Source organism: Stigmatopora argus, chromosome 6 (genome assembly GCF_051989625.1).
Source record: "Stigmatopora argus isolate UIUO_Sarg chromosome 6, RoL_Sarg_1.0, whole genome shotgun sequence".
In the NCBI taxonomy this organism is placed as follows: Eukaryota; Metazoa; Chordata; class Actinopteri; order Syngnathiformes; family Syngnathidae; genus Stigmatopora; species Stigmatopora argus.
The window spans coordinates 15,501,425-15,523,816 of record NC_135392.1 but is presented as its reverse complement, the minus strand read 5'-3'; the positions used below and the strand labels follow the sequence as shown (position 1 = coordinate 15,523,816).

The following is a 22,392-nucleotide window of genomic DNA, read 5'->3' as shown; positions in this document are numbered from 1 at the left end:
AAATACATAAATATATAAATAGATACATAAATAAAACAGTGGCGGTCCGCAGAGAGACAAACCATTCACACTTACCATTAATGACTCCATAAATGCCAACATTTTAGTTTTAAAAGCTTTTTTTCTATCAGTTTCAAAAAAGCTATATATATTTACATGCTTTTGTTCCTCTTACAGGCACCTTCCAGTTGTTCGCTTCACGTGCAACGGGCTACACCTCCCAAGATATTAAATAAAGTCACCAATGAGTGGTTCAGCAAGCCTGTGCAGTATCATCCCAGAGCGCCCCCGTTAAGGACCCCCCTGGTGGCCACGCGGCCGACTCACGGGACATGTACGGCAGTGCCAGAGCTGTAGGTCACTTAGAGAGCAGCCCCGCACGCTCCCCGCGCCTGCCTCGGTCCCCCAGACTGGGCCATCGAAGGGCCACCAGCGGGGGCGGGAGCGGCGCGGGGGGCAAAACGCTCTCCATGGAGAACATCCAGTCTCTCAACGCTGCCTACGCCACTTCAGGGCCCATGTACCTGAGCGACCACGAGGCTGTGGGTTCCACGGCCACTTACCCCAAAGGCACCACGACTCTGGGTCGGGCCACCAGCCGGGCCGTGTACGGGGGCCGCGTCACAGCCATGGGCAGTAGTCCCAACATCGCTTCAGTGGGACTGCCCCATGCTGACCTTCTGTCTTACAGTGACCTGGGCTCCATCTCCATGCTGCACGCCCACCACCACCACCACCATCAGGCGGTGCCCTCCGCTCTGCTCAGGCAGGCGGTGCGGAGCAGTGGAGGGGAGCTGCTGGAGATGCAGGCCCAGTTCAGGGATATGCAGAGGGAAAATGAGATTCTGCGCAGGGAGCTGGACCTAAAGGACAGTAAACTGGGCTCTTCCACCAACAGCATCAAGAGCTTTTGGAGCCCTGAGCTGAAGAAGGAGCGCATCATGAGGAAGGAGGAGGCCGCACGTACGTCTATACTGAAAGAGCAGATGAGAGTCACTCATGAGGAGAACCAGGTGAGAACCATCGGCTCAGCCATAATCATTTATTGCAAGAGGGCTCCAAGTTCTTCTTGTAAGACCTTTACCCTGTTTTGGAGACCTTTCTGGAAAGAGCAACTAATAAGGCCACTATTTTTGGTGATCGCACAGCTATATAGAACATACATGTCCGTGAAGATAATGCCAATCAAAATATTGAACCAAATCGAAGAATGTCAACATGCCTAAACTGCACTAATCATGGGTGTCAATGATCCAAATTGCAACTTTAATATACAACTCACAGGCTCATTCTTTCTGCTTTGTAGGGATTTTAAAATGGTAAAAGGTGGTAGTCTTAAACTGAGGGATTATCTTCTTGCTTTTAGTTACAGTGCATCCTCCAGTAGACCTTGATGCAGCCTATTATCCTCCAACACAATGTAGCCCTACACAAAAGGCAGCAGCTCTAAATTTACACTTGCCTGTGTGTGTGTGGTAGGAACCAAGATGTTGCCTTTCTCATGACGTATCAATGAATCACAAGTTTTCAGGCATCATTTTTAATAAGGTGGAGGTCCATCATTGACTTTCCCAAGCGCGGGGGTGTAGACATGGCCCAGTTAAGTCAACTTCTGAGTGGGCACCAGGCTTAGGGATATAAGACACTAAAATCTTCCTGTCTTTTAATTCCTCTGATCATCTGTCCAACTCCATTTAAAAGTGTTTGAAAAAATTTGATCTTTTACAACATGCACAGATGTCTTTTTTCGTTTACTGCCTCATACTTTTTTTAAAATAGGTCTGTACAGACAGAAAATAATGTTGGCTCCAGTTTCCTGTCTGCATTGAGTCATGCTCATTTTGTGGATTGCCATCTCCATTTGCTTATGCAAATTGCTGGTTAAAAATGTAGCCAGAAGAAGTATTCTAGGTTGGCATTTTGCTTATTTGCGTGCAACAGTATTTCCAATCCTTTTATTCTGGGCTATGGCAAGCTTTAAGCTGTTATTGTTCTAGTTGATTGTATTAACATTCAAAGAAACAGACGCTACTCTTTCTCAAAGTGTTTAAGCCATTGTGTGGAAAGCTCAACAACAAAAAATGTATCTTTCTTTTGATTCTTTTACTTCCCTGGAGTTTAAAAAGTCGAACTTTCCTTTGTTGGTTGACCCCTTACAGATTTTTCCACAAGAGACGGGACTCAAAATCTTTTTTTTGTACATCTACTATTGTTCAGAACTGTTAAACACACAATGTGGATCCTTTGGGATGGGGTTAGGGTTTTACCGTATTTGCATATTTATATTTCATTCATCAGAAATATAAAAAGATGTACATATTTAACTTCCTGCTGGATGCAGATGATTTCTTGTACTCTGTGTTAACTCACGCTGTACTCAATTATCTTCACAGGCAGATGTGCTTAGCTGCATTAATTGGTCTTTAGTGTATTGGCCAGACATTGTCTTCAGAAGCAGTATGCCGTTAAATAAAATTGAAAATTGTGAAAAAAGTGTTAGGGTTAGTGTGGGTTTTGGTTGGTTTGTATGCTTTTTATCTATTGTGTCCCTCATGCTTTTCCTTCCCTTACTTTGTAATCAACGCTTGTCTGTCTATTTAAACGCTGAGTGTTAGTGAGTCATTGGCGACCATTCCAGGATGTACCCTATGGAGGGTTGTGTACTTCCTTGGTCTTTGCTTCTACTCAACAATATTGAAATGACTACCTGGTTCTTGTTCAAAGTATAATGAAAATAGCCTTTCTTATACCTACTATAGAAAGACAACCTCATGAAAGTGATCAGAAATGCCTTCCAATTTGCAGAATTATTACATTACCGTGACTGGCGATTAAATACAAGAAAGGTGGTTGGTGACATAATATCTTACACTGCACTGTATGCTCTTTTCACAGCAGGTGCCTGAGGCATTAGCTTGAGCAAATATTGTGCATCATTCATTTATGTATAGTTAATAAGGTGAGGGAATTAGGGTTTGAGTGCACTTTGTAACAACAGCACTCCAATGTTTTACATCAGCACATTTTTCTGTGGTGCTGAAGCTGAGCACAATCTGCCGGTGGCAGATACGTGAGCAGACGCCAGTTATGTCTGACTGTGTCACAACCAGTAACGGCAGTCACACACCCAAGCACCAAAATGGAGGCTGAGCTACATGCTTCGCAGCACTGTGCATGTCTGCTGTGTGTCTCATGCTGTATAGATTTCACCCCTAAAATCAAAAGACCTAAAATGATAAATATAAATAAAATGATATCTCTTTAGGGGGGATTAATTTTTAGAGGGTAGTAAATAAGATTTGAATTATATTTATTCATCTAATTTTTATTCATTCACCTGATTAAATATAAGTTAATAAACATTGTTTAAATGGAAAGAAAACAGTCCAACAAAATATAAAAAATATATTTATTATGTACACTATATATAGATATACATTGTCGCATTGGTCCATTATTCAAAACTGGTACCCTAAAAAAAATCTACAATCTCAGCATTCCACTGACATTCCTTCATTGCCTATCCGAGGCAATTACTGGCCAATCGCAGGGCAGGAGGAGATGGACAACCATTTACGCTCACACTGATACCTCGGTGCAATTTACAGTGTTCAACCATGCATGTTTTGGGGATGTGGGAAGAAACTGGAGCATCTGGAGAAAACATGACATATTAACATTATTTTTCTACAACCTTTTCATCATGTATACCTGTCATTGGAATTAACAGTGGTCACCTGATGGTGTAGTAGTTCACTCTCCTGACTTCGGTGCGGGAAAGCGTGGGAGTGATTCTCACTCGGTGGCCTTATGATTGTGAGTGCAAATGGTTGTCTGTTTCTCTGTATGGCCTACGATTGACTGTTGACCAGTACAGGGTGTAGTCTGCCTTTCACCTGATGTCAGCTGGGATAAGCTCCAGCAACTCCCGCATCCCCGACTAGAATACATGGTACGGATGATGAATAAATGAAATTACAAGAATTCATTTGAATTGACTAATATATCGGTTTCAGAATTTTTTTTTTTAATTGACAGGTAGTTTTGTCATAAGAAATGAAAGATATAGCCATCATTGGAATTGATTTTTTTTAGCTACCATTGGAATACTGGGTTATGATATCCTCTTTGGAATTGTTGGATATAACTGTCATTAGAATTCACAGCTATCAATGTCGTTGGAATAGACAGATATTTGCGTATTGGAATTACTGTATAAGTGTATGTTTTACCTATTGGCGGATGTACCCATTTTTGATTTTTTGGGGGGAATTGTCGTATATTCTCATAACTGGAATTGAGGGACACTCTAGCCCCAACTCAAACCTTATCTTTCTGACCCTTTCGTTCCAAGCCATTTATAAAAGGCTTGAATCCTAAATGACACTGACTAGGGTAAACGGACAACAATATTCAGAAATGAGCCATAACACTTATGATGTAATTAAACCAATGGCACTATATTAATATGAGACTTCATGTGAGGGTCATCTGTCTAGGGTGATATATGTACAGTATTACGACATTACTCAGACAAAAATAGGACCTGGGAGATCCTCCAGGCATCTTGGGTCACGATTTGCGTACGCTCCACTTGTAGCCATATTTTATGGACTGTACTTCATTTAGTCATATTTTTTTCAGTGAATTAAGATCAATGTTCACCATCATCAGAAGACTGGTTAATGTAGGTTTATGTTGATCATATTTCACTCTTTTAGCCAAGCATTTTTTTTAGGAATAAGTTTGTTAAAGTTGTGACACCAGGACAACAAAAACAAACAAAGGCTGAGAAGGATACAATTGTTGTTTGAATGTATGATGCCAATTAGATTAATACAATGTTTATTGCCAAAGCGTGTAGGCAAGTGTTTCTTTAAAGATATGTCTGGCGGTCCCACCTGCTTGTTCAGAACCAAAAGACAATTGTTGCACTATTAAAAAAATTCTCTTTTGAAAAATGGTTGTTTACCAAATAAAAGATTGAGTTTACACACTTAGGGAAGGTGAAGAAATTCAATCACACAGCCGTTTCTGGCCACCATAAAAATTTCAACTCTATGTTGCACGGTTTGGACAAACATGGCAAGAGAATCTTAACATACTCACACACCCATAAATCACGCTTTATAAGAATTATAGATGAATTTGGAAATGATGTATCACTTTAAGTAACTATTGGGTTTTGATTTTCATCTCTACTAAATATTTTTAAAATATTGCTTATCAACTATAACTGAATACAAAATGTGATATCCCTAAAGTGTGGAATCAATAGAAAAATTGATGATAATTTATTACCCACTTTAAAGTTGTAGTCCTTCATACTTATGACTACATTTCAAAATAGAGATGAGAAATTTTATGAGCATTGATTGAACTGCTTGACTGCATGAATGATACTCTCGCCTACACTAACAAACACGTACACCCACTCCTTCAATTGAGTTCACGTTAGTTCCATCTGGGTAAACTACACAGTGCTGCCATCTTTGTTCGCCACTTTGGGCTCATAGGCGGGTTACACCAAGCCAAATTTTGCTAATTTTGGAGAGACAATTGAAAGAGGACCTTTTTGGACCACCCTAGCTTGTATATATTAAACTAGATAATGGCAAACTACCGTAATATCTAACTGTTATTGAATAAGAACTGAACTCTTATTAGTCTGTCCACATTACATAACAGACACTATGGCTTTTAATTCTAGTGTGTTTTTCCCATCTGGTTACCTCTGTGGAAAATTTCTCGAAGCGTAACTGGGTTTGCCTGAATACACTCAACTCCTTTTGCCGTTAATCAGAGCAACTTCTGCTTTTCCCTTTGAATGCGTCCCATTCAAGGTGTCTTTTATCTATTTGCAAAAAAATATAGAATGACCTTTGCATGTCCGAAATATTGTCACAATTTCTTGGTCTGATTCAGTTAAGTGATTTGACATCTCAGTGGGACTTGAAGTGAGCTTACTTGATCAATAAACTAGTGATAAATTCTGGCAACTTAAACGAATCCCCACACCAGATGTTTTTATTCTGACACAGTATAGTTCATCGTGTTCAGTAGAATGATTTAAAAACTGATACCGATAATAATAATCTGTGATTGAATGGCCACCGCGCCACTCACAGTTCTGAGATCAAGGGTTCAATCTCGGGCCCGGGACTTTCTAGCTGGAGTGTTTTCCGTGTTTGTTGGCTAGTCAGGTGACATCCCTCATCCTAAAAACTGGGAAACTGGCATGGTAGGCAGATTTAATTGTTAATTGTTTTTTGTGTGAATGTTTATTTTCTTTGGCTGGCAAAAATGATGAGGTATACTTTGCGTACTGTCCATAGTAAGCTGGGACAGCACCCTTGCGACTGTGAGGATTTGTAACACAAATGATGAATTAATGATAATAATAATAATAATAATAATAATGTATGCATGCATGCAGGCGGTCTGATGAGTGAGGGGTTAGCGCGTCAGCCTCACAGTTCTGAGATCAAAGGTTCAATCCCAGGTTCTGACCTCCTGTGTGGAGTTCACATGTTCTCCCTAGGCTTGTGTGGGTTTTCTCCGGGTACTCCGATTTCCTTCCACCTCCCAAAAAACATGCTTGGTAGGCTGGGTGAACACTCTAAATTGTCGCTAGTTATGAGTGTGCGCGTGAATGGTTGTCCTATGCTCTGCGAGTGGCTGGCCACCAATTCAGGGTGTCCCCCACCTGGTGCCTGTAGTTGGCTGGGATAGGCTCCAGCACCCCCACAACCTTTGTGAAGATAAGCGGTACATAAAATGAAACAATGAATGTATGTACTATGCTTTCACTTATTTTTCAAAGACTTACTTTTATACTATTTATGTTTTTTTTACTGGGAAAATACAATTTGAAAAGCTTGGAGTAGCACCACCAATTTCGTTATACACAGCTGTGTATGATGACAATAAAGGCTTTTGATTGATTGATTGATTGATTGACGTAGTTCAGTTTGTCTGCCTGTCAAATTTAGCAAAATCATGTTAGACTACATCCATTGTTTTCATATGGCTTGATCAAGCTTATCTTTTAGAGATGTCTTAAAACTGGTCCTCGACAACCACTGTGGGTGCAGGTTTTTGTTCCAACCAATCCAACACAAACAGTTAAACCAATGAGGTTTTGCCTGAAAAAAGAAGCACCTGACTGCAATCCACTGATTGCACTTCTGGGATACCAGATTGGTGGAAACTTTTCCTCTAACAGGTTGGAACAAAAAGCCACACCCACTGCGGCCCTTTCAGGAATTGTTTGGGGACCACTATTTTAGACTGAATGTCGACCAATAGAGTGTCCGTCTGCCAGGGATATCTTTTAAAGAAACACTCTTGCCTGGACGCTTACTTTGGCAATAAACATTCTGGCAAATTCATAGGCTATAAAAAGAACTAAACAAACCCTTGGTGACGGCGGTGTTCGCTGGCATCAATAAGCTCTCTACTATTCTGGATGCCTCCATGTTTCCCGCCCGCGTTGGACAAGTAAATACATGGGGGTTTTCAGCGGGTACATTTCACATAGCTATGCTGTGCACAATTTTAAATTTTGGTAAAAATGTCCCTTTGATCAACTTCAAGAACTGTAGTTTAATTTTTAAACAACTACACTGGCAATTCCTGGTATATCAATGTTTTACAACACTTCCTGGGCCCTGTAGTCATTAATTATATAGACTAGAGTGTCCAATTAACATACAAAGCTTATTTTTAAAACGTGTAAGGAAGCATACAGGCACAGGGAAACAGTGACTCACCACTAACCAACAATGAGTGCTAACCTAGTCCGCTCAATTCATGCCACACCGGATAAGCTAAATTCCGCTGCTAAAATTCATGCATTAATTCATATTCTGAATCGCTTGTCCTCACAAGGATCGTGGGAAGTGCTGGAGCCTATCCCAGCGAACTATGGGCATCAGGCGGGGGACACCCTGCTTCGGTGGCCAGCCAATTGCAGGGCCTAAGGAGACGATGAACCATTCACGAGCATATTCATACCTAGGAGCCATTTAGTGTTCAACCAGCCTGCTCTGCATGTTTTTGGGATCTGGGAGTAAACCGGAGTGCCCGAATAAAACCCACGCAAGCCCAGCGAGAACATGCAAACTCCACACAGTGCGGACTGACCTGGGATCGAACCCACAACCCCATAACTGTGAGGCCAATGCGCTAACCACCCGTCACCGGGCCGCTGCTGCCAAAATGAACCCACAAATATGGTTTATATGGTATTTGAAATGATCTCTTTCAGTAGGCTAGCATCACATTATAAATACCTGGTTGGAATGTTTTCTATTACAGTGGTACCTCTACATACGAGCAGCTTGAGATACGAGGAAAATTTCGAGCAAATAATTATCTCTAGATATACGAGAAAAATGTCGAGATGCGAGAAAGCCAGGTGGCCAAGACATGAGAGGCTGTTTATCATTGTAGCGCACTGTCTTTTTTGCCGCATCTCTTTCGTGTATAACAGATATTTACGAGTACTGGGCGGAGCTTGCATTTGGAGGTGTTGCGGGAACTCCGTAGCGAGGAGTAGGTGGAAGAGGGGGGCCGCCTGGCTACAAAGGATATGAAAGACATGCTAGCGAAGTGGCAAGAGTTTTCTGATTTTGTAGAAAAGAGGCACCCTGACAAGCTGGCAAGTGGTCGCGCGTTATCATATTGTGAGGACATTTGTGCGCGTCATTTTCGAAATATTTTGAAGGGAAGGCAAAAACAAACAACTCTTGATGCGTTCCTTTTAAAAACTCCCGCTGAAAGTCCGGGTGGAGTCAACCCGGAGAACAAAGGTAAAAAAAATTAAAACAAAATTAGAATTCAGTTTTGTGTAAAGTTACATTAAACATATGTTTGAGTGTCTGTATATATTAATCCAAGTTAATTTAAATTTGTTTGTTCTGTTACGAGTGCGTTGCCGTGGAAAGTCCCCCCCAGCCTGCGTTTATGTCCCTCTCTGTACCCTCTGCGAAATCCGTCTAATTTTAGTTCTATTAAACACATTTTATTACTATTAAACCACTAGTTATGTGTTACTTGGTTAATAGATGGCAAATTAGAAGAAATAAAAACATTTTTTCCAATCCAATATCCTGTTTTTGGTGTTTTTTCAGAGGGTTGGAACAAATTAATTTGCTTTTAGTTCATTTCAATGGGAAACGTTCGTTCGAGTTTCGAGAAGATCGACATACGAGCTCAGTCCCGGAACGAATTAAGCTCGTATGTAGAGGTACCACTGTATTCCTTTTTTTCTCGCGGGCACAGGGAACACAATAAAATCATGAGCCTCAACTGATTCACAGCCCAGCAAGTGGTACACCTGCTATTGATGGGTGTGTCACAGTTTTTTTTTTATCAGCAAAAGTGCAATTATGCAAATGACATCATTGACTGCACCAAGCACTTTAGCTCCAGGATGGAAAGCTATTGATTAGGGGCAGAACATGAGATGAAGAGGAAGTTGAGATGCAAGAGAGGCACGCTAAGACAGGAAATGCGTCATTATTTTGTTGTTGGTGATTAAATATGTACTTCATTGTTAAGACTTCCGTTTTGTCAATATTATGCTGGCCTGAGAGTTGTAATTCTTCATTTTTACTTGCTGAAACCAACATGATTTTTTTTGTGACAGAAGGATTCAGTGAGATGGAGGCTATGAGTGTGGTTGGTTGATATTGGTAATGGCCCCTCCCTCACGTTTCCATCCTGTGCTAAACGAAACACTGCCGTCCAGTGGTTTTGAAAGACTGACGGACAGAACATTAAGTACACATTTTAACCACAAGGAATTCGTTTGATTGAACCTGCGTATATTTTCTGGAGATAAATTGTAATGGTAGATGAAAGAAAAACACTGACATGTGCCATTTTTGGACAATTGTTCAGTTATCTGCACAATTTAAGGAGATTCAATTAAACAGCTGGACTTTAAAAAAGAATTAAGCTAATTTTTAAAATATCCCCTTTACAAAGACTGAATGTCGCAGTTATAATCAGGAATATGTAGTATATGAAATACAGAACCATTGTATTTTAATGAAACGACTTCTATATTTAATACAGTACATTGGCGTTGGTATTTTAAAAATATAAAATATTTCCTGTGAGACAATATATTCACTCTTGTGGCACTGCATACAATTGCAGCCTGTTATGTCTGCCAATTATGCTCCCACATTTAATTGACCAAAGAATTGACTTTTCTGATAGTCGATAAATCATTTAGTGACATTAAAATTTCTCCAGATCCTTTTTTTGAGGGCACCGTATAGAAATTATTCTGTGATTTTTTTTTATTTGTTTACATTTTTTAATCATTCATCTTCCATATCACTTATCCTTGCGAAGGTCGCGGAGGGAGCTGGAGCCTATCTCAGCTGACTTTGGGCGAAAGGCAGACTACACCCTGATTGCCAGTCAGGCATAGGGCAAGCATAAAATATATGTTTTTGTCTTTTTTTATTCCTCTTTTGATTAAAATGAAAAAAAAACCTGGACATATTCTAGTTCTTATTTATTTATTCACCTTTAAAATAAAGCGGGGAAAGAGTAAACATTTTCCTTTTTATCTTATATCAACATTTTTGATTTTCAAAAATATGTTGGGGAAAAATTAAGGTAATAAAACCCAGAATATTCAGTTTTTACACAAAATATTGAAATGAAAATGATCATTTGAACAACAGCGTTAATCCAGATTGTTGTGACAAGCATCTAGATGACTGGAATGCAGAAATAGTTCACCCAATGACAAACAATTCAGTCCAAAAGACCATCTAAACTCATTTTAGTAACAGTGACACCTCACCTCATAATTAGAACGCAATCTGTTACTCAAGAAAATGATGTACGTAAAACATTGAGAAGTAGATATAGACATCGAAGTACTTACACAAGGTTTGAAGTTGCAATTTCACACCCAATTTTTAGGTTCATGATTTCGGTCATTTCTTTCCAGAAAGGTCAATAAACTTGTGTTTTGTCTGAAGGAATCCTCTGATTTGAATGTGGACAATGAATGTGGATAATCATGAAAATCTGGACAGACAGTCCAGTGGCTTCTTTTTTCAAGATTTAGTCAGGTTTATGTTGCTCATCCATCTGTTGCGTCATGCGCTGACACTGACTGTTTTACCATACATTTGTGTTTTTTTTCCTGTTCACTCTGCCCATGCTGTGCAGCTGCTGGATGCCAGGAGAACAAAGGTTTGTCCCTATGTTTGCACCAAATGTGGTGTGCACAACATAGAGTCACCTACAATGTGATGTGTACTTGCAGAAACCTGGCAATCCCTTTGCTCCTCTCTCCTTATCAAACCCTATGGAAGAAATTGAAATTATTCCCTTGAAAGCCACCGATACCAATTGAGTCATGCCCCAAGCCCAAAAGTATGGTGCTATCAATCACGTAAATGCACCATAGCTTATTAATTCTTCCACTCCGAATGTGTGTTCCTGATGTAGCATTACATTCCTCCCAAAAAGTTTTCTGTTTTCACACCCAAAAGTAAAATTCAGTACACAAGGTTTACTAATTACTAACAACTAATATATATATATATATATATATATATATATATATATATATATATATATATATATATATATATATACATATATACATATATACATATATATATATACATATATACATATATATATATATATACATATATACATATATACATATATATATACATGTATACATATATATATATACATATACATACACATATACATATATATGTACGTACGTGTGTGTATATGTATATATATATATATATATATATGTATGAACAAAATGTACAAACTAACAATCTTTTATTTTAATAAGTGTAAACCACGTTGAATGTTTTGGAATTTGGCAAACAACTCCACTCCGAGACTGAAAGTTGATTCAATGACTTCGTCCATAAAGGTGCAATAATAGTAAGTTCAAATAAGTGTATTAAATAAAAATGGAAAAAAGAATAAGACTCAGTCAGAAACTATTCTTGAATATTCAAACCTATTTGCTTCAGTTGGTTCGCATATGGCATGGTTTTTGATAACCAGCATCTAAATAAAAGTGAATAAATGCTTTTCGATATCAGCGCTTTGCAGCCAGGGTTGATAGTGTTGCAGTTCTTATGTCTCTTGACAATATTATAACAATACGTATTGTAAATAAACCCTATTTTAATTCAAAATAATATTTTCCCACCTTTCTTTAGGCTAAAATGGAAAATGTTTCCCTTGTGCACAGGACCTTGAGAAAATCTGTTATCTGCAATGTTTTTTTCGCTTTTCATGAATGAAAGTCACAGCTGAATTATATTTATTAATGATTATAATTTTAAAATTATTTTAATTTGCAGTTCTCTCAATTTTAAGGAAGCTCAATTAAGTCATCGGGAGTTGCTCATTATAGTGCATTTTTGTTATACATAGTATATCTAGATGGATGGATGGATAGACAGATAGATATAGTTTATATATACTACAGATTTACTTATTATTAAAGGTGAAAAATATTTTTTTGTCAATAGAAATCACAGTACAATCTTGACCATATTTTCCAGATCGGGTTTAAAGTGCTTTGTTTTAAAATTGAAATTGGTCAAAAAAGAAGAAGCATATCTATCTGTCACAAGGAAAAAATTTAAAACACACCAGATTCCATTAACCAGCCCAATTTCTCTCCCCTCGAGGGTCTTTGAAAACATCCCAAGGCACCCAATCTGGCAACGTTAACATTTGAAGGTGAAAAACTGCTTAGCTGCTGTAAGAATTTTCTGTCAGTAGAGGATGCTAAAGGAATATTTATAACACAGTCCATGACTGGCTGGCAGCTCAATGATCTGGAAGTGGCCTTTTGAAGCTGAATTTTTTTAGTTAATTCAATTTTAAGAAGAATATATGTACTTTAGTTTTTAAGATGAAATGCACAAACAATTTACCATTATTTTACGCTGAATTTGTTTGAATGAGAAACTATTTCAGGGTTAGTGATCAATATTTGTATTATATTAATATTTTTGGGAAATGACAAGTCCTGTGCGTAAAATTTTGTGGAGGTCTCTTATTAACTCGGCATGGCTTTAAGTATACTTGCATAATTACATCAAATAAAGGAGCCATTCTCTTCCACTGTAATTCCTTTAATCAATGTCCAATGTCCTATTATTGGAAGATAATTAATTTGATGTACACACACACCATATATATTGGATAAATATATATATATATATATATATATATATATATATATATATATATATATATATATATATATATATATACATATACATGCATATACATATACATACATACATATACATACACACATATACACACACATATACACACATATACACACATATATATACACACACATATATATACACACACATATATACACACATATATACACACATATATACACACATATATACATATATATATACACATATATATATGTATATACGTATATATATGTATGTGTGTATGTATATAAATGTCACTTTTGAATAGCTAAATAAGATCACCAAAGCATTCCTCAGAATATGATTAATCATATTTTTTAATAAGCAGATTTCTAACCATGTCAATAATGCAAATTGTTATACTTTTTATACGCATCATTTTGGATGCAGAGTTTGTATTGCCTGTGATGAAATAGTGCAAGTGTACCTAATTCCTAATTAAATGAACCCTTTTCTGAGATTTAAGCATGATATCATTGAGAATTTTCATTTGTATCATAATTAATAAACGTTTAAGTTTTGAATAAGATATCTGCTGGACCTCTGTCACATTTTCCAAAGTCAGGTTTCTTTGATTGCAGTGTTTACAGTAGGGAGACACTGCGATCAAAGAAAGAAGATTTTTATATTATCTTAAGAAGAAGGTAGGTCCTGCTCCTCATGTTTGTCCACCCACCGCTGTTCTACTTTGAAATCACTCTCCTCAGTGTTCCGCAACATTCCAGCAGTGTGTGTGTGTGACCCTCCTGTTTGTTTATTACCTCTTTACCTAAACGTACTGTTTCCAACACGTGAGCCTGTATGTGTCTGAACCTCGTCAGCATCTCCAGATGACCATCCAGGCTCTCCAGGACGAGCTTCGCACGCAACGCGACCTCAACCACCTGCTGCAGCAGGAGAACGTCAACCGCTCTGGCGCCGATCACTTCACCACCATCGAACTGACGGAGGAGAACTTCCGTCGCCTGCAGGCCGAGCACGACCGGCAGGCCAAGGAGCTCTTCCTGTTGAGGAAAACTCTGGAGGAGATGGAGCTGAGGATCGAAACCCAAAAGCAGACGCTGGGAGCCAGAGACGAGTCCATCAAGAAGCTGTTGGAGATGCTGCAAAGTAAAGGGCTGCCCTCGGGGCCCGGCAGGATTTCTGAGGAGGAGGAGCAGGAGAGGAACCGACGCATCGCTGAGGCTGAGGCCCAGCTTGGACACTTGGAGGTCATTCTAGACCAGAAAGAGAAGGAAAATATCCACCTGAGAGAGGTATGTATGTTATACCTTGGTTTATTAGGGTATCGCGCCACCCGATAGTGTAGTGGTTCACGTGCCTGGCTGCTGCGCGGGCAAGCATGGGATCAATTCCCACTCAGGCTGTGTGATAGTGAGTACGAATGGTTTTCTGTATTTATGTGTTCCCTAGGGCTAACTAGTGACCAGTCTATGGTGTAGTCAGCCTTTTGCCCAAAGTCTGTTGGGATAGGCTCCAGGACCCCCGCAACCCTGACCAGTATTGAAAATGAATGAATGAATTGTATTTCAAAGAGCTATGTTAAATGAGGGATTCTATACATTTGTTTGCTCTAACATCAATGCATTGTTCCAACTATATCGTCACAATCAAATTAAGACGGGATTGCTTGTAAGAATTACTATGACGAAGCAATTTCTTTTCCTGTTCATGGTTTTCATAATAGCACTCTATTAACCTTAAAATTGCCAATGTGACAGCTTTTTTTAGACTTTAACTTTGTAATGCTAAATGTAATTCCATTCACCAAGTTCTTCCTTAAGCCTCTACACCAGTGGTGGAGAACAATTTTGACAGAAAGAGCAAGCATTTTAAACTGAGAGTCAAAGACGCAATTAAAACCATATCCACCACCATAACACTTTCTTCCCCTTACTTTTTTATTTCTTTTTAATGGGCCCTGATGGATTTGAGTGTGTTTTAAGAGAGAGAGAAAAATAAGAGAAACCTGAAACAAGGGAAAGAGTATGATAAGAAGCAAAGAGCCGCATTCATTTTTGCCAGGAGCCATGTTCACCACCCCTGCACTACACTATTATTAGTTTTTGTTCACTTGCTCAGACAGCTATAACGCTCCTTAAAAAATGAAATTGAGTAATCTAATAGAGATCAGTAGTCCCCACCTTGTGGACTTCCTGTGTGTGGCTCCAGTTTTTTACCGATTTCCCGAATACGGGATGAAATAAAGTTCTAAACTAACCTGAGAATGGGGATTATTTATACTTCTTATACTAAATTCTGTGGTGGCACATTGAAATAATGGTTATCTAGCCTTTATGTTCAACATGTTTTTTTTCCTTTGTTATTAAATAGTGGTTTTGTGTCTATTTCCAGGAGCTTCACCGAAGAAATCAACTGCACCAGGATCCCAGCAAAACCAAGGCCCTGCAAACTATCATAGAGATGAAAGTAAGGACATTTTACCGCCTTACACTCACTTTTAAAGCCACATAAGTAACCAAGTAAATAAAGAATAAACCAGGCGAACAACTTACTTGCGTACAGAAAACTAAAAATTATAATTAAGCGCTCTGGGGATTTTAAATCATTTTAATACTTGAATATTGTGGTTGTTTAGGGAAGTGGTACTGTCCGGTGCCTAGGCCTGGTATACCCCTCACTACGTTGATACAGGGTCAGACTCTAGGCTCTATTTCAGTAGAAAATGCTGAAGCATAAAAAAAATAAAAATACTTCCATTCATTTCGTTCATGTGAAGTGAATGCATCACATGTAGAAGGAATGAGAAGAGCCAATTTAATTGACTGGCAACAGAATTTACAAGTCAATCTCCACAATAGCGTAAATCACCTTCTTTCAAATACGCCCGCTTGCACGTCTTGGAAATTACAGATACTCCATCAAGCAAAAAAAAGTAAAAAAATATCACCTCTTTGCCTTAGATCTTCACAGGATACAAAAATAAGAGTGTCCAATGTGTCACGCCTTTTAATTTGATCCTCTGCTGTTTCAATACACTGAATTTCCCTGTAACTGTGTGATAAGCGAGTGTATATATGCGCCCAAAACGCTGTGTCAACATCAAAATTGAATAATAACAGCTTGTACTGGCACAAATGTGCAGTCATAAACAAACAATATTAATTACCAATTCAGACGAGCAACTTGAACGCAAGTTGAACTTGTTTTGTGCACAAGAGGCCTTGTTGTACAAACGTTGAGAATACTCGATGTCATTTGAATTCTCTCCATTTTAACCCTCAGATGCATAAAGTAGGTGAAAACTAATCCAGTGAAATTGTTTTCTTTAAACATCTTTGTAATTTAAAATTGATATGGTTACATATTCCAAGAGCTCAAAAAAACAACAACAAAATGTTTGAGATTTTTTTAAAGATAGAGATGAGGAAAACCAGCAACCATGCTGCCCATTTTAGAACATTAACAACATTAACAAAAACATGGGAGTGAACAGCGAACAGACTTTAGACACAATAAATGTAAAGGAATAAAACCTATTAAAAAACATCTCCATAGAAATGTCATGGAAATAAAATAGAAAATGCATGCAGGTAATTTTAAACTCACTCATGGAAAAAAGTGTAAGGTCCAGTGACACATCTAAAGCTTGATATCAGATCTTCAAATAAATGTTCAAACTCTGAATGATATTAATTAGTTACACAACATCCATATTAGGTCTGTTGCAGACACAAACTTTACCATAGATGTGAATGTTTGTTTGCCTGTATATTTTTGCCTACTTTTCTAGACTTCTTAAGTCATTTAAAAGAGTCTGTTATTGTATAGCTTTATAACATCCAAAGATCAGAGATGATTTCAAAAGTAATCTGACACCAAATAGATCTGACAAGCAGACAAATTCACGCCACGCAGCGAGCGAATCGCTGTCGTCACCAGCATCCCCACTGCAGAGGCCTGACATCACTTCCTCAAAATAAATCATGACATCATCGGCGAGCAGACACGGCCGAACCCCCGCCCAACCCTTTCGCCTTCCACGGAGCTCCCGTCATGTGGTGAGCAAATGAAAAAAAAAAAGCTATCCTTGTTGATCAGCACAGCGAGCTCGGCGAAGACCAGCCTCCTTTTCCCATGTGCAGGAAGTCCCCGAGCCGCTCCCCTCTTCCCTCTTCTGTACTGTGATGCTCATGGAAGCGCCAATAATCCTCCCTCCCCTTGTCTCTTACACCCTCTCCTCCTCGCCGAGCCGAGAACATGTACAGCATATAGCCTGCCTGCTGCTGCCATGGAAACAGGTGTGGTTGTTTATGACAGTCAGGGGCCAGCGTGCAAGCAGTCAGAACCGAAGGGAGAAAGGGAAAACATTTGGTGAGCAAATGGTTGAACTGGCGATGACTTGTGCAAGGAATAAAATCTCTCGCTCTTAAAGGTACGGCGACCCGCGTCTTATGCTGAAATGACGATGTCCATGTGAGGTGAGGTGTAATATGCATGCGCGACGCTTCGTAGAGACTCCCTGAGGGTCTCGCCTACCTCCCGTGATGAGGTATGACCCCCGATCCCACTCGACGGTCCCCTGGAAAAGCGTCCATAGTTCAGGAGTTCACTCGCAGGAAAGAAAGTGACCAGAGAAAGGGGAGAAGGTTGTGTGGGAGGGGTAGGCAGATCACGGCCAAACCGAAAAATGTTGTTTTATTTATTTGGAAAGCGAGGTATACCTTCACATTCGGATTCTGGAGCCTGGAATTTGCGTGGATCTACAAAATCTGCAGTGGCGTACTTTTCTTCCATTTTCCGCCGCAGATAACTGGAGTCTACTCATGCTGGTTGTTGGCGCAACATTTCCCGATGGTGGTTAGTTCTCTGTGCTGTAGCGCAGCCGAGCCGAGCAAGCTTTTCAGATCATTGGCAGACGCAGGCGCCTGAAGGCAACACATTCACTCAGTTTTTCTTTTTCTGGTTTCAGACCCTTTCTACGGCTTCTTTAAGGCTCTGAACTTACATTAGCATGACACACAATCCCTTTTGTGCAATAACTTCGGGGTGTGCAATAACAATGGGCAATATTTTAGAATATTCAAAGTTTTTTTCTGTTATCTTGCCCAGACGTGACTTTTTAAAATTACTCATTAATGTTTTTGTTGTGGGTAGCACCACTAATTTCGTTATATGCAGTTGTTGTATAATGACAATAAAGGCTTTTGACTTTGACTTGACTGTTTGGTCTGGACTTGAGTTCAGTTGTAATGAAATGTGTCCGGCTTGTGAACATGTCCGTGCAGATTCTGAATCGTGTCTCTCCTTATGTGTGTGTGCAGGACACCAAAATTGCCTCCCTGGAGCGCAACATTCGAGACCTGGAGGATGAGATCCAAATGTTGAAAGCAAACGGCTTGCTGAACACAGAGGACCGTGAGGAGGAGATTAAACAGATGGAGGTCTACAAGAACCACTCCAAGTTTATGAAGACCAAGGTAGTGCACGTGTTCTGTCATAGCTTAACACTTGCCCCAAGTGGAACGTGATTGATCCATGCACAGGGGGAATACAGCTAATATGTTATGTATTTAACATTGTCAGCAAAGTGTCACGTTGACTTTAATCTTTGAGATGCTGGTCTGCTGTTTTCTTTATTTATGCGTCTGCTTTAGAATTCTAACCATACAGAAAAAAATGTGTTCCCTGAATTTATGTAGCTGATTTATTTAGATTACTTATGTATATTTTCTGACTTATTTCAGTCAGGGCCGGTTTTTGCTATGAGCAATATGGGCGACTGCCCAGGGCAAATCTATTTGGAGGCACACGAGCGCTCCCCAAAAATCTATTTTTTTCATTTATATTACCAGTTGTCTAGATGATTATTCCTCATTTAATTTTTTTTTCTAACTGTGACAAATTTCTTGTGATGTTGATGATTCAAGTGAAGTTTTAGGTTCAGTTACAATCACCCAGAACACACTTTAATAAAAGGGTGACCAACATCTCAAAAAAATCTGCTACACTATGAGCACTAAATTTAGATTACGTTAATTCTTTTAAATATTTTATTGTTTTAATTTATTCCATTTTATTTTTGTGTCTGTGTTTGCACAATTTACATTGGTGTTCATATTTTGGCACATTTGTACTCTTAGATTTTTTGGGCTACAGTGATAGTATATGAATGAAGTTCTCTGTTTATATCCAAGCGCATATTTGATAACTATAAATCACATGTGGCGGCCCGGGGGCCAAATCTTGCCCGCCGCATCATTTTGTGTGGCCCGGGAAAGTAAATCATGAGTGCCAACTTTCTGTTTTAGGATCAACTTAAAATGAAGAGTATAGATGTATATTAAATTTCCAGATTTTCACCCTTTTAAATCAAAAATTGTAATTTTTTAATCAATTTTTTCTGTGTTTTTAGTTCAAAAATCATTTTGTAAAATCTAAAAAACATATAAAAAAAAAGCTAAAATAAACATTGTTTTAGATCTATAAAAACTGAATATTCAGGTCTTTTAATCCATTTATTTAAAAAAATCTAAATATTATATCTAAAATTGTCCGGCCCATGTGAAATCAAGTTGACGTTCAAGCGGCCTGCGAATCAACCCGAGTCTGACACCCCTGCTATAAATGATCCAATTAGTTAATTACTGGAAGAACAACGCTAGAAATTTCTCAACCGAATTAAAGCCTCTGCATCGTTCACCTGCTGCCACACCTATGTTACATTGACATTCTGTTTACTCACTGAGTCTTCCTTTATTGAACCAGGCCCAGCCCAGGCCACAGTTTTGTTTTGCTATTTTTAGACCTCTTTTCATCCATCATGAATAGGAACGATGTATAATACATGATGAATGCCGAGGGGGAGTCAGCCCCAAATGCATTTTTAATGATCGCAATGTGCATTGATGAAAATAGCGTCAATGCTGTCTGTACTCAATATGTCGAGCATGGTGATTTCAGTGTTGAGCGTGTGCTGGCTTGCGTGTGTGCAGATTGATCAACTCAAGCAGGAGTTGTCCAAGAAGGAGTCCGAGCTGCTAGCTCTGCAGACAAAGTTGGAGACCCTTAACAACCAGAACTCAGACTGCAAACAACACATCGAAGTGCTCAAAGAGTCTCTCACTGCCAAAGAGCAACGGGCAGCCATCCTGCAAACAGAGGTAATGGGAAACCTGTTGTGAAACAAGATAATACAAGCATCTTATGCCTTCTCGTGAAGCTAAATGAAAATGCTAGTCAGTCTCCCAGCAATCTATTGTAAAATGCACTATCCGTATTATTCTATCCCAGCTTACTTGGCGCGAAAGGCAGACTACCATCTAGACTGGTCGCTAGTCAGCTGTAGAGCACATAGAGACCATTCGCATTCACAATCATACCTCCACCAGTGGGAATCGAGCCACCGCCTACCCCCACCGAAGTAGAGTGAACCCTGATACTCTCAGGCGGCGTGTATAGTGTACTATAGAGTAAAAATGATTTGCAGACACATTAGGACCAATGGTCAGGAGTCTTCAGTTGACTTCCATGCTTTTGGGGAAATGTAAGTACCCATAAAAACCCATAAACTCTCTTTAATTTGGCTTGTGGCTTAGGTGGATGCTCTACGTCTACGTTTAGAAGAGAAAGAGTCATTCTTAAACAAGAAAACCAAGCAACTGCAGGACCTGACAGAAGAGAAAGGCACTCTTGCTGGAGAAATAAGGGACATGAAAGACATGTTGGAGGTTAAAGAACGGAAAATCAATGTCCTCCAGAAAAAGGTAATAATGACAATTATAATCATTCACGAGTGACTTATTAGACAAATGTGTGATGAGTAGAATTTGGCTTACAGGATATATTGGTTATGTATGTAAAGCCTTGTGATTTAACAAAGGAAAGCTATTTTTTTAGTAAGTGGAGTCGTATTTGTTTGTTTAGACCACAGGTGTCAAATCTGGCCCGCCGCATCATTTTGTGCGATCCAAGAAAATAAATCATGAGTGCCAACTTTCTGTATTTAGGATCAAATTAAAATGAAGAGTATAGATGTATATTACATTTCCTGATTTTGCCCCTTTTAAATCAATAATTGTAATTTTTTAATCATTTTTTTCTGTTTTTAGTTCAAAAATCATTTTGTAAAATCTAAAAATATATTTAAAAAAAGCTAGATCTTTATATCTATAAAAAACTGAATATTCAGGGATTTTAATCCAGTTCTTTTAATCCATTTATTAAAAAAACATCTAAATATTATATCTAAAATGGTCCGGCGCACATAAAATTGAGTTGACGTTAATGCGGCCCGCAAACCAACCCGAGTCTGACACCCTTGGTTTAGACCTCTTATTCATTCAATTTCCGTACTGCTCATCCTCACAAGGGCCGTGGGGGGTGCTGGAGCCAATGCCAACCAACTATGGGCACCAGGACACCCTGAGTTGGTGGCCAGCCATTCGCAGGGCAGAAGGAGATGGACAACCATTCAGACTCATGAGGGGCAATTTAGAGCGTTTAACTAGGCTACCATGCATGTTTTTGGGATGTGGGAGGAAACCAGAGAACACGGAGAAAACCCACGCAACTCCGGGGAGAACATGCAAACGCCACACAGGAAGGGCCGAACCTGGGATTGAATCCATAACTATTGCTTACATCTAATGTATATTTTATTATACTGACACTGATACAATAAATTGCATTATTAGTGACATACCACGTTTCTCTCAAAGTCTAAAGGCTATGAGCTGTTTTTATCTTACTGCCACTAGTTTGTGTTTGCATGTTCGAAACATTGTTTGCTTTCTTGTTGTGTCCTGCTACAGTTAGTGGATGTTAATGGGCATATTGTTCTTCCTAAAATTAGGGCCATAGTTAATGTTTTCTCTTGCTTCTCAGATCGAAAACCTACAGGAGCAACTAAGAGACAAAGACAAGCAACTAAGCAACCTGAAGGATCGAGTCAAGTCTCTGCAGACAGACTCCACCAATACGGACACTGCCTTGGCCACACTAGAAGAGGCGCTTTCAGAAAAGGTAAAGCACAATCATAGGATTATAATATTACACGTGTGGCAAGCCTGGAATATGGATATTACCAAAAGATAGGTTTTATCAGATGAAAATGTTTATTGAAACAGAACACAATAAATGTTCATCTATAAAGATGAACTTTACT

At 39.0% G+C, this 22,392-nt stretch overlaps 1 protein-coding gene across 2 annotated transcripts in view; it reads left to right on the top strand.

Annotated features, from left to right (window-relative positions):
- The window catches only part of erc2 (ELKS/RAB6-interacting/CAST family member 2), a 52,968-nt gene that overhangs the window by 6,000 nt on the left and 24,576 nt on the right, over window positions 1-22,392 (top strand). For both annotated transcript variants that reach the window (XM_077602338.1, XM_077602337.1), the window contains exons 2-9: window positions 178-1,013; window positions 11,203-11,226; window positions 14,087-14,521; window positions 15,621-15,695; window positions 18,551-18,706; window positions 20,222-20,389; window positions 20,825-20,992; window positions 22,113-22,250. In XM_077602338.1, coding sequence (XP_077458464.1) covers window positions 333-1,013; window positions 11,203-11,226; window positions 14,087-14,521; window positions 15,621-15,695; window positions 18,551-18,706; window positions 20,222-20,389; window positions 20,825-20,992; window positions 22,113-22,250 — 1,845 coding nt within the window. In that variant the 5' untranslated portion in view covers window positions 178-332. The remainder of the gene's footprint in view (window positions 1-177; window positions 1,014-11,202; window positions 11,227-14,086; window positions 14,522-15,620; window positions 15,696-18,550; window positions 18,707-20,221; window positions 20,390-20,824; window positions 20,993-22,112; window positions 22,251-22,392) is intronic.